Here is a 12,831-nt window from a genome sequence, read left to right as displayed (position 1 = left end):
AAATGTATATTGAGCAAAAACTTTGTATAAAATATTGTTCACTGGGGAGCAAGCAAATGAGTCTACATTTAGTGAGTGATAATCTGTATAAGGTAGCACATGTACATAATTCCTGCACTAATAAATGTTTAATTGTTTTTGTATAATGAGAAAGCAAAATAGAAGATAGCACTCTAATTTTAGAAACAGCTCTAATTTGGATTATCTGAGAAAGGGAGAAGTGAAATAAGATTTCTCATGTCCTGAAAAAATCCTCTTGTCATACCACCTGCTCTGGAAATCTTCTGTACCCAGCCTTTAACACCTTGGGTTTTCTGAAGGATCCTATTTTTAAGTGTTCTGAGAAGAGACGTATTGAACAGAAAATTGCCAGAGAAAAAAGTACTATATGAGGTCCTTTTTATACCATACTGATCATAATATTTGCCCATAATTTTGGCCCCTGAAGACAAATGCTTCTTTTATATGATGGGATCTAGACCCAATTTTCTTTTCCCAGCCCTCTCTAATAATCAAATCCAGAAGGATTTAGGTTCTGAGTGGAGAGATGAAGAGCTCTTCATTGCGTTCTTTGAAGCTGTCCCATTTTACAAAGAATAATTATATATTCTTTTGACAGAGAGACCAAGGGCACCAAATTACATATTGCTCTCTAGGCTGCTAGTTAGCTCATTAACCTGCATGTGGGGAGATCTTGATATTGTAGCACCCGTGTGGGCTTACATTATTTTATATTATAATCACTGTTGTTGGTTGGTTTTCTTATTATTTTGATTTAGGAACTAGATTCTATTCCCACCTCTACAATAAACAGCATTATGAAATTTCTGTTATGCTTCAGTAAAATAAGGATAGTAATACAGGCATCTGCTGCAACACTGGAGTACATTTTGCTTACCAATAAAGGATATAAAGCACACAGAACAGCAGTCAATAGAAATCTAACTTTGAAATGAATGTTTTTTCAATTTTCAGCTACGCATAGATTTTCCACTACAAAAGGTTTTCATTTGGATGAGAAAAATAAAAGACTATTTCTGTTTTTGTTTTTCCTGAATCTTTAGATCTGTGAATATTAGAAGCATGTTCAATGGAGTTTTAGATTTCACTGTGCAAATGAAGAATTGAAAAACTAACAACTGCATGCAAATGGTGGTTTTCAGTTTACTCCAGATAGAACATTAACAGGAAATTTCCAGTCCAGTAAAACACCGTGAAGGCTTTCAATACTTTTCGTTTCTAGTTTTCATGCCTTTATCACTGAACAGCGGATGTCTGAAAATGAATTATATTTTAAAAAAGGTAAACTTCCTGCTCTGGCCTGGAATTGTTTCTGTGTTACTGCTACTTCTTGGATTAGATTTTTTTAAGTAAAACAAAATAAACCACAAAACAAAACACAGTAACTAATGATAACAACTCAATTAGCAAATTTAAACCCAGCAAGCTTAATTTAATTTTCTATATGGTATATATTGCCCCAGGTCCCTCACTACACCTGATACTGATGCCTACCCCTACCCCAAGCCCCATCCCCATCCCCCAAGAGCTGCTAGTGCTGAGGACTGGCACGTACTGTCCCCCATAGTGTAAGAAAGACTACGATATGTCACCAGCCACTGTTTTTCAACTCAGCTGTGACTGATGTTATTTAAAAGTGTACAGAGCATAGAATCATGGAATCATAAAGGTTGGAACCTCTAATATCATCTAATCATCAAGGAGATGATTTGTTTCTCTTTATTGTTGTTGTTTTCTTTCCCAGAAGCTCAGTAAGGTTTAATTATTTCAATTCAAGGTATACTGCATTTTCTCCCTAGATTGCATTAATTAACTGGCTTTTACTTCCAGCACTCTATGTCTTCTTTCTTTGTTGCTAGTCAGAATATAAATCAAAACAAGCCTGTAAGAAAAAGGGAATGGCCATGAGCTCCAAGGGCATCATTTAGTCTCATCTTTGGGGGTTTGAGCAGAATAATGTTTTCTTGTATTCTTTTTTTTTTTTTTTTTTTCTTTCCAGATAGCATAAAGCCATAATAAATGTATAGCTCTCAAGGTGAAATCTTTCCTTCTTGTTATATTTATGTCCTGAGCAAAGCACTATTTAAATACCAATTAATGACATCTGTAAGGCTAGGAAAAGCAGAGTACTCTCTTTCCTCTTGATGGCTGAGCAGTGCCACACCAATGCTCTTCTGTCAGCATCCTATAAAGTTCTTGCTTTAAATAATTCTGAAACCTATCTAGAAAAGCTGTAATGTTGGCAATGGAATTACTATGTAGTTTTGACATCGGGCGTCATTTATGTCCTTTTTTATTCTCACCAAACATGCACAGATACATGGAGACCCTCCTCTATATACCCTACTTCTATATCCCAAGTAAAACTTAGACCAGAAAATGTGAAAGGAAACATCTTTCAGAGTAAATCTGAAGAGATAAAGTTATTAGGACATTTGTTACCTTCCAAAGCAAAACCTTCTGAAACATTCATCACTGGGGCTGGTATTTCTTTGCTGGCTTTATTCACACTTTCAATCACCACTCTTCTCCAATGAATTTTTAATTATTTTCCCATTTGTAAAAACATTAATATTATGTTTTCAAGACTGCATTTATGTTGTGGTCTTCTAAGAAAATCTCAACAGAGATGTCATTCAGCTTTGCCTTGAAATAAAATCACTCAAAACTTCTCTGTTTTAAAAAGACATATAGCCACATCAAGTTTCAGAACTTGACTGCACAGCTCATTGAAAGCAGAGCTAGTAAAGTTTCCCATCTTTTGGTGTCAAATATTTTTATTGCAAATTGCTCTTGCTCAAAAATGCATGTGCATAAAGAAAGGAGAAATTTCTTTTGCTCCCCTTCAAATCACTGCAGCTTTGACCACTGCCTTTAATGGAATTAGGCTCTGATGCATACAAAATACAGTTCAGTTTTGGAACCTGAATGTTTGAATCCAAGGCTTCTGAAATTTAAGGTTGATTTGGTTACATTCACTTTATCGTGTTGTTGTAAGGCATTGTTATACAATACATTACTCTTCACTCTTAGTGCAACTCAAAGATGAGTTACCCAAAATACACTTTTAAGCTGATAATGAAGTGAACTTTAATCATTGAAGTGCGTGTATTTGGAAGCATACTGTTTTGTGAATTTCATGGCTTAACTGAGTTTTACCTATTACATAATATAAATAAGTATTTTAATACAAATTCAACGTCTTGTCTTCACCTTTCTTTACTAAGAATGGTAACATTATCTGAATCTCTTTTGCCATTCTGGGTATCGTCTGAATGACTACCATGGTTAACCATCCAGAGGACATTTAATCAGTGCTGACACAGAGAACAAAAAAGTTTGGGCACAGTATGTTTCATCTTGACTCAGCAAGATTTCCAGCACTCACATTTACACATTTTTGACAGGATGCTTCCTAAATGAAGCATTTGCCTTCTGGAGAACTACACCCACATAGTTTTCTTTTTTCCTGATGTCTCAGCCAACATACATTATCATGAACTTTATTAACAAATTCAAATTCAAAAACAGTTTCAATTCAAGAAAGCTGTCCACGTTAGTTCTTGCTCATTTCTTACATATGAGGATATCTACAAAAACACAGATGCTTCAGGAATGGATTTTAATGGCTGTATTTGTTCATAAATATGTATTCATTTCATATCAAGACAGATCAGCAGATAAAAAAAAAAAAATAAAAAATTGAGGGAGACCTTTGAGATGAATATGAGCTCTGATTGTAGGGGTCATTGCAATGGATTTAACTCACGGTTCCAGAATTTTTCATAGCATAACGTAATAAAGTCTTACTGGCTGCCTTTTACTTTGCTTCAAATAGAATAATTTTTCTGTTCTCCATAGACATCTGGTACCAATGTTTTGCAATCAAATTGTTATGTCTAATTGTATATCAGCAGTGCTTACTTTGGCCCCTACAACTCTGTATAAATTTTAATTACAAAGTCCCAATGCCAAACAACTTAAGACTTGAACAAGGAACAATGGTAGGATATGATCAGCTTTCTCCACATAAGACATATAAATATTTAACAGCCTTGCAAAATTGCAATGACAATTTATCAGCCTAGGAAGACGATCTATTTATCCACCTTTTACCCTGAGGAATGATAGTAATTAAAAAAGCAAAAAGTCTGCTGTGAGCAGGTAGAAGTTTTAAAGTCAGACAATGAAATGTGTGTTTGATTGTGGGTGTGACGCATGAGGAAGGGGCTGAATTCAAATGTTGAATACAAAACTCCATTCTACACTAAAGAACAAGTCTAAATTTCTAGTATCATAAATGTGTTTCTACCCTTCTCTTTGAATTTACTGATAGGAGCATACTCCTGTAAGAAAAAAATCCAGAGGCAACTTACCAGATTTTGAACTATAATTATATACACACACACATACCCCCCCCAACACACACATATATAGTGACTATAATGCATGAAGCATAATCTTTACAAATAATATATATCTGTGCACTGACATTCCACTTAGTTTTGTATTAATCATGTTGAAAAATTACTACACCTTGTTCAAATCAGCTGAGACTACTTAATGGAAATGCCTTTTTTTTTTTCTCCTTCTCAGGCAGATTGATTAAAACCTGCACGGAACAATGGTAATTTTCTTTCAAGTAGTGAAACATTTTAGCATTTTTCAGTTTTGCAATACTCAGTCTTGAATAAACGAAAGAAATTTAATAGGCAAGTTCCTTATATGTCCACTGCTACATATCTAAACCAGGAATTTAAAAATAAATAAATAAATTACACATCTGGTTTCATTTTGTTATTCTCTGCAAGACATTGTCTTGTGCTGGAACTTTCATTTACTCTGAAGAAAGTTCTTCACACAGACAGCTTGCTCTACTAAGCTCACAGTTTTTATGTAAATTTAAACATTAAATATTGCTTCTGATACCTAATTGAAGGATAGAACATCTTTATTCCTACAGCTGTGTACAGGTAACATCCTCTGAAGCTCAGTATGCCTTATGATGAAAATTATAGAACAGGACTGAGAGGCTAGTCCATGCCATTTCTCTGAGGCAAGTTTAAGTACACTTATATCATCCCTGACATGTATTTTTTTTTAACTCTTCTTAAAAATCTTTAAAGAAGGAGGTATCAGAACTTTCCCTACTCCAGTTTACCAATGTAGATACTTCTCCTTAATATGCATCCTAAATATTTTCTAACTACTTCATTTTATTTTTATTTTTTTGCCCAATCAGAGTCCTTAGACATTAGTAACACACTTAGAAGAGACAGATACAAAAGGCTAATGTTTAAAGGCATTTACATACCTACCACTGCAGATAGGCACCTAGTAGCATGATGAAATACATGGACATGCTGAACAATTCAATTTCAATGGAAGTTGGCTGGATGCAACAGGTATCTTCCCCACTACAACATAGAAACAGGGAAGGGATTTAACCTCTGTACAGCCAAATGCACTTCTCAGTACTTCTCTTGGGGCGTAACAGATTGGTACTGTATTTTAATTTGACCTAAAACCTCATGTCATCAAACATTAGCATACTGAAATTCACAGTGAGCTTGGGAAATCCACCGAAGTATTTAAATATTCTGGGAGCCCGGGATGTAGTAGTTAAAAACTTCCTGTTCCTCAAGACTTCCACATCCTATCACAGAAGGAGTTCTGTGCATACACAGATCAATGTCTGTACTACCTAACTTTAATTAAAAAAAAAAAAAAAAAAAAAAAAAAAAAAAAAAAAAAAAAAAAAAAGAGGTGAATACACAGTTCACTGAAAGCATTCAGTTATGGAAAGGAATGACATGGTATGATATGGTTGAGTTTTACAGAAAGAAAAAATGCATGCAAATTGTGAAGGAAATTTTATTAAATAAAAATACTTTGCTGTCTCTGAAAAAGAAAGAAGTATTTTTCTTCCCAAAACCTGAAAACAAACTTACTTTACATCTAATATTAATGAGGTACTTGGAAACAAAGAAAAACAAATTCCTTGAAGGTCTTTAAAAGCAGAAACAACAATTTAACATAATCCTTTAAGTAAAAGTGATGTCACAAATTTCACTGTTGTTGTTCACAAAACTAAAAAGGCTTATAGGTGACTAAAAGTCCCACTGTCTACAGCTAGAGAAACATTTCATAGTTGGTGTTTGTTCAAATCAGTAACCACTCCCTTCAGATTGTGTTTTACACATATTTTTAAAAGGATCCCCAAAATATATTTGAGTTATACAGATTGGCTAGAAATATCCATTAAAAGTGTTTAATAATAATATTTTGTTCAGAGTAGTTAAATAAATTTCAGAGCTCAGTCCAGCAGCCATGTGTACAGATTGATCAGGAATTGATCAGGATTCTTGTCTGAATCCTCAGCAGGACGGTTTCCATATGGATGATTTATCTGTCTTCTAGAAACTGCCATTATAAACAAAAATATTGACAAAGGGAAGAAAACCAGACTTAATAGCCACATAGCAGTGGCTAAACACAGCTTCTCGCATATTCCTCCTGTGGTAGCACTTGTGGGGGTATCAAAATTCCTATATAACAGCATGATTCAAGTTCAACTGCAATCAAGGTTTTCTGTTGTCTTAATATTGGATTGTCCCCAGTCATTTGTTCAAATTTGGGTAGATGCTGCTTGATAACACAGTGTTACAACATTTCTTTTCGGTACATGACAGATACTAAGATACAGTGGGCAGAAAAAAACAAAACAAAACAAAACAAAACAAACAAAAAAACACAACCCAATATAAAAATTTAAAAAAAAAAAAAAAAAGAAGAAGAAGAAAATCTCTTTACTACATTTTTACATTTAGTAAATGGTACTTAAGTTCCATGGAGATGAATTTGCCTTTGAAAGTTTACTGTTTTCAGTATTTCATAGAAAAAAATTGCTCTAAGATACCATTTCCAACCATACAATTATTACAGAACATGAAGATTATATGAAAGGGCTTGATCCTTTTCCCAGATGAGATGGTAATCAGCCCCTTTTATACTCCTATGGGAGAAGGGTCAGATGAGAATGTGTCATGTTCCTAATTTCAAACATCCTTTGTGATAAAAGAGTCAATATTTTGGCATATGCTTTGCCTCTGTAGTTTGAATTCTATCAATAACTATTCCTAGCCACAAGAGAAATATTTTTAGGCAATATATTTGTATAGCTTCACAAAAGTATGTCAGAGAGACATGCGTGTGTTTGTGTGTGTGTATGTACGTATGCATATTTATGATTTTCGGATGATTTTCTTAAAAGACTTCACTTACATATATCTTACATTGCAAAATGTACAGAAACTCAGTGTTCTTTTCAATAACATATATAGGTGAGCTTATAGAGCCTTATAAAAAGGTTTTATGATTCCAAATTAAAAAGCATAGAAATATCATCAAAATAATGGAGAGTGAATTATTCCTCTGATAGTACATAGCGCTCATTCTGGTAATATTGACAGCTGCATCTTTGGCATTAAAAATTCATTACAACTTTTAGACAAAATGTTGTTGCTTACAGCTTTTTTTTATTATTATTATTATTTTAAACAAGAAAAACGGGGTTGACCAAGATATGAATATTGGGGAAGTACTATTAAAGGTTTATTTTATATTTGTTTTTAGCAAGGATAGCTTAGGAACCCTGAATTACCTTCTCATTTTAGTGTACGGTGTAGACTGTATGAATCCATTTAAAAATCAACTAAGTTGTACCACATTTTTCTCAAAATTATATATAATATAATATATATATATTTTATATTTATTTAGAAGCTTTGAAATAGTACAGTAAACACTTTGCAACACGGTGTATAAACTACAGAATGTCTTTGATAATTTGGTGGGTCTTCAGATTAACAACATTTTTGTGACCCACGGGTGAAAAGAACATGATCACAATCTCTCTTGTAAAGTTGGAATAGTTTGGGGAACACTTGATCACACAAAAATAATATAAAACAGTCAAGTTTAAAACAGTGATATTGCATTTATAATGCACATTTCTTTTATCTGTACGATTGGCTTCTTGTGGTGATTATAAACATCTAAAGGGCTCAGTGACATTTTGGAGAGAGAAAGATATATAGTGCTGTAAACAGGCACACACTGATCAGAGAGGCAAGATCAGTTGCCTCTGAAGTTTCTACAGTTCTACGCGTTTCAACTCATTTCTCAGGCCTGCTGAGAGCAATTAGGTCCTATTGTTGGCCATGATGTCTCCAACAGCACACAAATCCTTCAGTTAGACAGAACTGGATGGCCAAGATAATGAAGTTGAAAGTTGATGCTTTTTGTTGGTCGACTTTTGTGCAAATCATGCTGCTTCAGGTAAGTTCTGTAGAAGTGACTAGCATATCCTTTTCCGTGCTGCAGGAAAGAAAGAAAGACACTTCTGAGAGAAAAAGGAAAAAAATCAGTCCCCAACAGTTCTTAGGTTTAGTATTTCTTAGAGTGAAGAGAGACAATCAAAACTTGTCACAAACTGTTGCTTAAAATTCCCACTGTAGCAAACAGTTTAATGTTGATTCATTTTTTCAGAGAAAAGTCTTTTTGAGGCTTGATAGTCTGAAAACCAAACTTCTCATGTTGTTTTATTATTCTGTCTAACACATCATGGCAAGTATTCCAGTGTGCCTCTACAGAAACAGTACAAGAACAAGGCAAATAGTCAGACTTGTAGGTTCAATATTACAGGAATTTCCAAGCCTATTTTTTTCCTAGTTCATCTTGTTATTTGAAGCAAGATCTAGAATCCCCCAGATTCAGAAGCTGGTTTTCCTTCCTTTCAAAGTGAACCATTATCCTCATCATCAAATGACCCTTTAGTCTGGTTTGACAGAGAGATGAAAAAATGGTACATTAGTGCTACAATTAAAATTTCAGCATTTACTGTTAGGCTGGAAATTAACTCATGTTACACAAATGAAGAAGGTCAATGCATTAGCAAACCCATATCCTAATCCACCAGCTGTGCTAGCTATGTTATCTCAAGATACTGCTTATTTTAACTGTAATTGGGAGCAAAGGTAACAAATGACTTGTATAGCATTCAGAAAGACCTTGGGTTAAATTCTGATCTCAGTTACATGTGAAGTTGAGACAAGGAACTGGCTCAGTTGCTGAAGCATTATTAGTACCATTACTACCATCATCTTCATCATTGTTATTATTTAGTAAAGCTGAAATGATAAAATCAGCTTTTACCTTAGCTCCAAATCAAGAAAATTCTCTACCTGAAATTCCCTGTATTCCTGGCCGTGAAGTGTTACAACTTAAACAAAAGGAAACTTAGCTTGAACTAAGCCATCAATATATACATGCCTGCATGTAACAAACAAATCCAGTCTCCATTCCATTTAACAAATACATACATCAGACATATTTATTAACTACAGATACTCTTTTCCATCCTTAATGATTCCACGTCTGTGATACCCACTAATAAATATATGAGATTTATCTACTGTATCACAATGACTTGAGTTTACTCACAGAATAAAGTTAACATGGACATTGTTTGTTTGATCTAACCTAACTACCCCATGGGATGCATACAGAAAAATGTTACAAACATTTTGTAAGCTACTTGTTCAACACACAGACACCTGCAGATCTGTTATTAACACTAACACAAAAATGCCTATGGTGTTGAAGTTTCATTCTGTAGTAAATTAGTAGTAGAATGCAAAAGGATTTTTAAAAGCTCCAGCAAGAGTTTTTTTTAATCAGTAGTTAAGACTAACAATATCAGAATCTTCATGATCTTTTGAGGTAGTACAGGATCAGATGAATCAAGGTTCTGGACAACTTTATAAGAATATTTTTAAAATATAACAAGAAACAGTAATTCCATTAATAATAACAAGATCTATATTTGATCTTCAATACTTTTTCCAAAAGTTAATAATTTCAATGCAATTGTAAATACATAAGTACAGTAGTCTTGATTGTTGTCTGCTATTGAAAAATTCATACTGCAGTATATACACAGGACTTTCATGAGACAAAACTATATAGACATGCAGCACTACTTTCTTTCCTAACAGTGCACTGGTGTTATTAGCCTGGCCCCTGAGGTACACAACCTTTGTTAATATTTGCAAATATTCTGTCAGATGTTTGAGCTGCTGCCTGAGTCTTATCTTTTGCCATGAAAATCAGTACTTTCATAAACGTTCTTATATCAGGCCATTTTATAGTAATAATTAAATATTATGAGTCAGGCTGCAGAACACCTGTAACTCTCTCCACCTATAGAAATCCTTGTCCGAAATCCTCAAATATCCTCTGCCAACATACAAAATACTTTGGATTTCAAAAGTAAGTTTTGTCTTCCATGGTTGTTTTTGTTTGTTTTTTTGTTTGTTTGTTTGTTTTTCTGTATTTGCACAGAAATCAATGTGCAAGGAAATCTCTCCACATCTATACCAGTTTCCGTCTTTTTTACAGATGGGGAATATAAGTCAGAGAGGTTAAATGGAAAGGAGGATGGAAGTAGTTTAAAATAGGACAATAAAAGTTCTGACAACTATTGCTGGCGCTGTGTGTGTGCATGCGTGGGTGTTCATAAGTAAACTCAAAGTAGAAACACTAAGCCTCTCTGTATCACAATTTCTCCATCTGTAAAATGGGAATAATATTGCTTACCTATCTCCTAGAGGTGCAGGAAGGTTTAAATCACTATTCTTTATAATCCACTTTGAGATCCAGAGATGGCAAATGCTACAGAAATGGAAGTATCAGAGTCAGTGTAAGAGCTGGAACAAGAACACCATAATTTCTGGTGCTTAATTCTCCTTCAAGATCTCAGCTCTCTCTTTCATCTTTATTTTATTTCCTGTTGCAAATTCTCAGACCATAGGAAAGCTTCAAGTCTGTGTGAGTATGGATGTTAGAAAGAGGGTTTTAATGATGAGCCATTTCCTAATGCTCTTAATGTAATTGTGCTATTTATATATACATATACATTCTCACAGTGCTTGAAGTGAACAGGACAATTAAATAAGCACATGTATACCAATTAAAATTCTTAGGATACATGATATATGCTGTACTGACTATTGGTTCTTCTCCAAAGTCCTTAACTAAGGTTTTGAACATTACAGTAAGAATGTTTAATGCATGAAATTTATATAGAATTTCAATAAAAACAGGAAATAAACACAGCAAAAATATATTAAGGTTCACTTATCCCTCCAAACTCATTAGTAAGTCTCCCATTCACAGACATGAGCTAGTTCACTGTAGGTTGATGAGAGAAGACATGTAAATACATCAGTGGTAGGTGAACAGAAAAATGCTAACATAAAAAAACAGAAAGTAGAAAATAAAATATGCCTTGATTATTCCTAGCTTATGAATCAGAGATGAATAAAAAATACTGTAAAGCCCTTATAAATAGATATTCCTTCCACCCCATAGTGAATCATCCTATTGCATCTAAACGTTGTCAGACTACTATCTCATCTCACAGCCAGGAATAAAGTAATATAGATATCTGCTTCTGACAAACCCTGGAAAGCATTGCATGTACTTGGAAGACCTTTAAACTCTCTGAATAATAAGAGTTATCCTGTTCAGCATTGCTAGCTAATCTACCTAGCACAAGAGAGAAGGCCCACTGCTTTCCTCCACTGCTGGAAATCAAAGCAGCAAAAGAAGACACATACTGTATTTTTATAATTATTGCCACTTTCTCTGTACTATATTTAGGAGCTCCAAAATGTCCCACAGCATTCTATCTGCTGTGACAGAATGACTGCAGACTTCCTCTAAGTACCACCAGTCTAGAGAACCCCTAGCTAATAGGATCTCCAAAGAACATGGAATGCTGCAGTTTCAGAAATATTACTGATGCCCCTCCACTTAAGAGAACGAAGACACTTTAACCTAAAAGACTCTCCTCTACACCAAAGAAAGCTCTGCAACAGGAGAATGGGGAAAAGATTATATATGAACTCTCATCTTTCTATTTCCGCTCCAAATTCTCTTTAGTCAGTACAAGTCTCTTGGTACTATTTATCTTCCTGTGTGCTTTCAGATAGACTTCTACTATGCAAGCATTTAATGCATGCTTCTTTATCTTCTATTCAAAAAAAACCAAACAAAAACATTCTTGTTTTAACTCAACCTCATTGAATAGGGATCATGATTTCAGTAGTGGCAAAATGTATCCTACATTAAGTAACCTGTCTGTTTCAGTGGAGCTCTAATTTAGCTATAAGCAACCAGATTTTAGGAAAGAGGTCAACAAGTGAATGGGAATGCAGAGTAAACTACTACAGCTCCCTCACCCTTTGTAGTGATGTGTCCAGGTAAAGGGTGAGACACATGGCTGGGTGATGTAGGAAGGGGACTGCTGCTACTCGTGTTCTGTGGTAAAAAAAAGTATGCCAGTCATTGCAGGTCCAAATTCAGTGTCTCCTGCAATCCATTGTGGTTTTTTGTTTGTTTTGTTGTTGTTGTTGTTGTTTTTAAATAAACTACTATTCAATCAAGTATTTTAAAACTTTGCTAATAAAATTTTATGAAAATTCTATTAGCAGCATTATAAGAAATCAATTTATTCATTCCCATTTTACTTTGGTACACAAATAGGAAAATAAATTTATCATACCTATTCCTCATGAATAATTCTTTTAGTTGATTGAATCTTTAGTTAACTGCGCTTCATACCTACATATGCCACAGAGCACATTTGAACAAAACAACCTGTGTTCCAGATGTCCATGCTACTTTTTACCCATTTCATACAGTTCTATTAACTCTGTCACTATTATATCTATTATATATATATAT

At 34.2% G+C, this 12,831-nt stretch overlaps 1 protein-coding gene across 5 annotated transcripts in view; it reads right to left on the bottom strand.

Annotated features, from left to right (window-relative positions):
* Positions 1-567: 567 nt before the first annotated feature.
* PCDH10 (protocadherin 10) overlaps positions 568-12,831 on the bottom strand; it is a 39,313-nt gene continuing 27,049 nt past the window's right edge. Inside the window, exons 5-6 of one of the 5 annotated variants that reach the window (XM_015861066.2) lie at positions 10,681-10,755; positions 5,882-8,400 (exon numbers count right to left, since the gene is read on the bottom strand). In XM_015861066.2, coding sequence (XP_015716552.1) covers positions 10,721-10,755 — 35 coding nt within the window. In that variant the 3' untranslated portion in view covers positions 5,882-8,400; positions 10,681-10,720. Of the gene's footprint in view, positions 5,439-5,881; positions 8,861-10,680; positions 10,756-12,831 lie in introns of those variants that run through there. The other 4 variants (XM_015861068.2, XM_015861065.2, XM_015861071.2 and 1 more) reach the window with 4 other exon arrangements.

This window comes from Coturnix japonica, chromosome 4, assembly GCF_001577835.2.
Source record: "Coturnix japonica isolate 7356 chromosome 4, Coturnix japonica 2.1, whole genome shotgun sequence".
NCBI classification, from domain to species: domain Eukaryota; kingdom Metazoa; phylum Chordata; class Aves; order Galliformes; family Phasianidae; genus Coturnix; species Coturnix japonica.
This window is presented reverse-complemented; position numbering and strand designations above follow the sequence as displayed.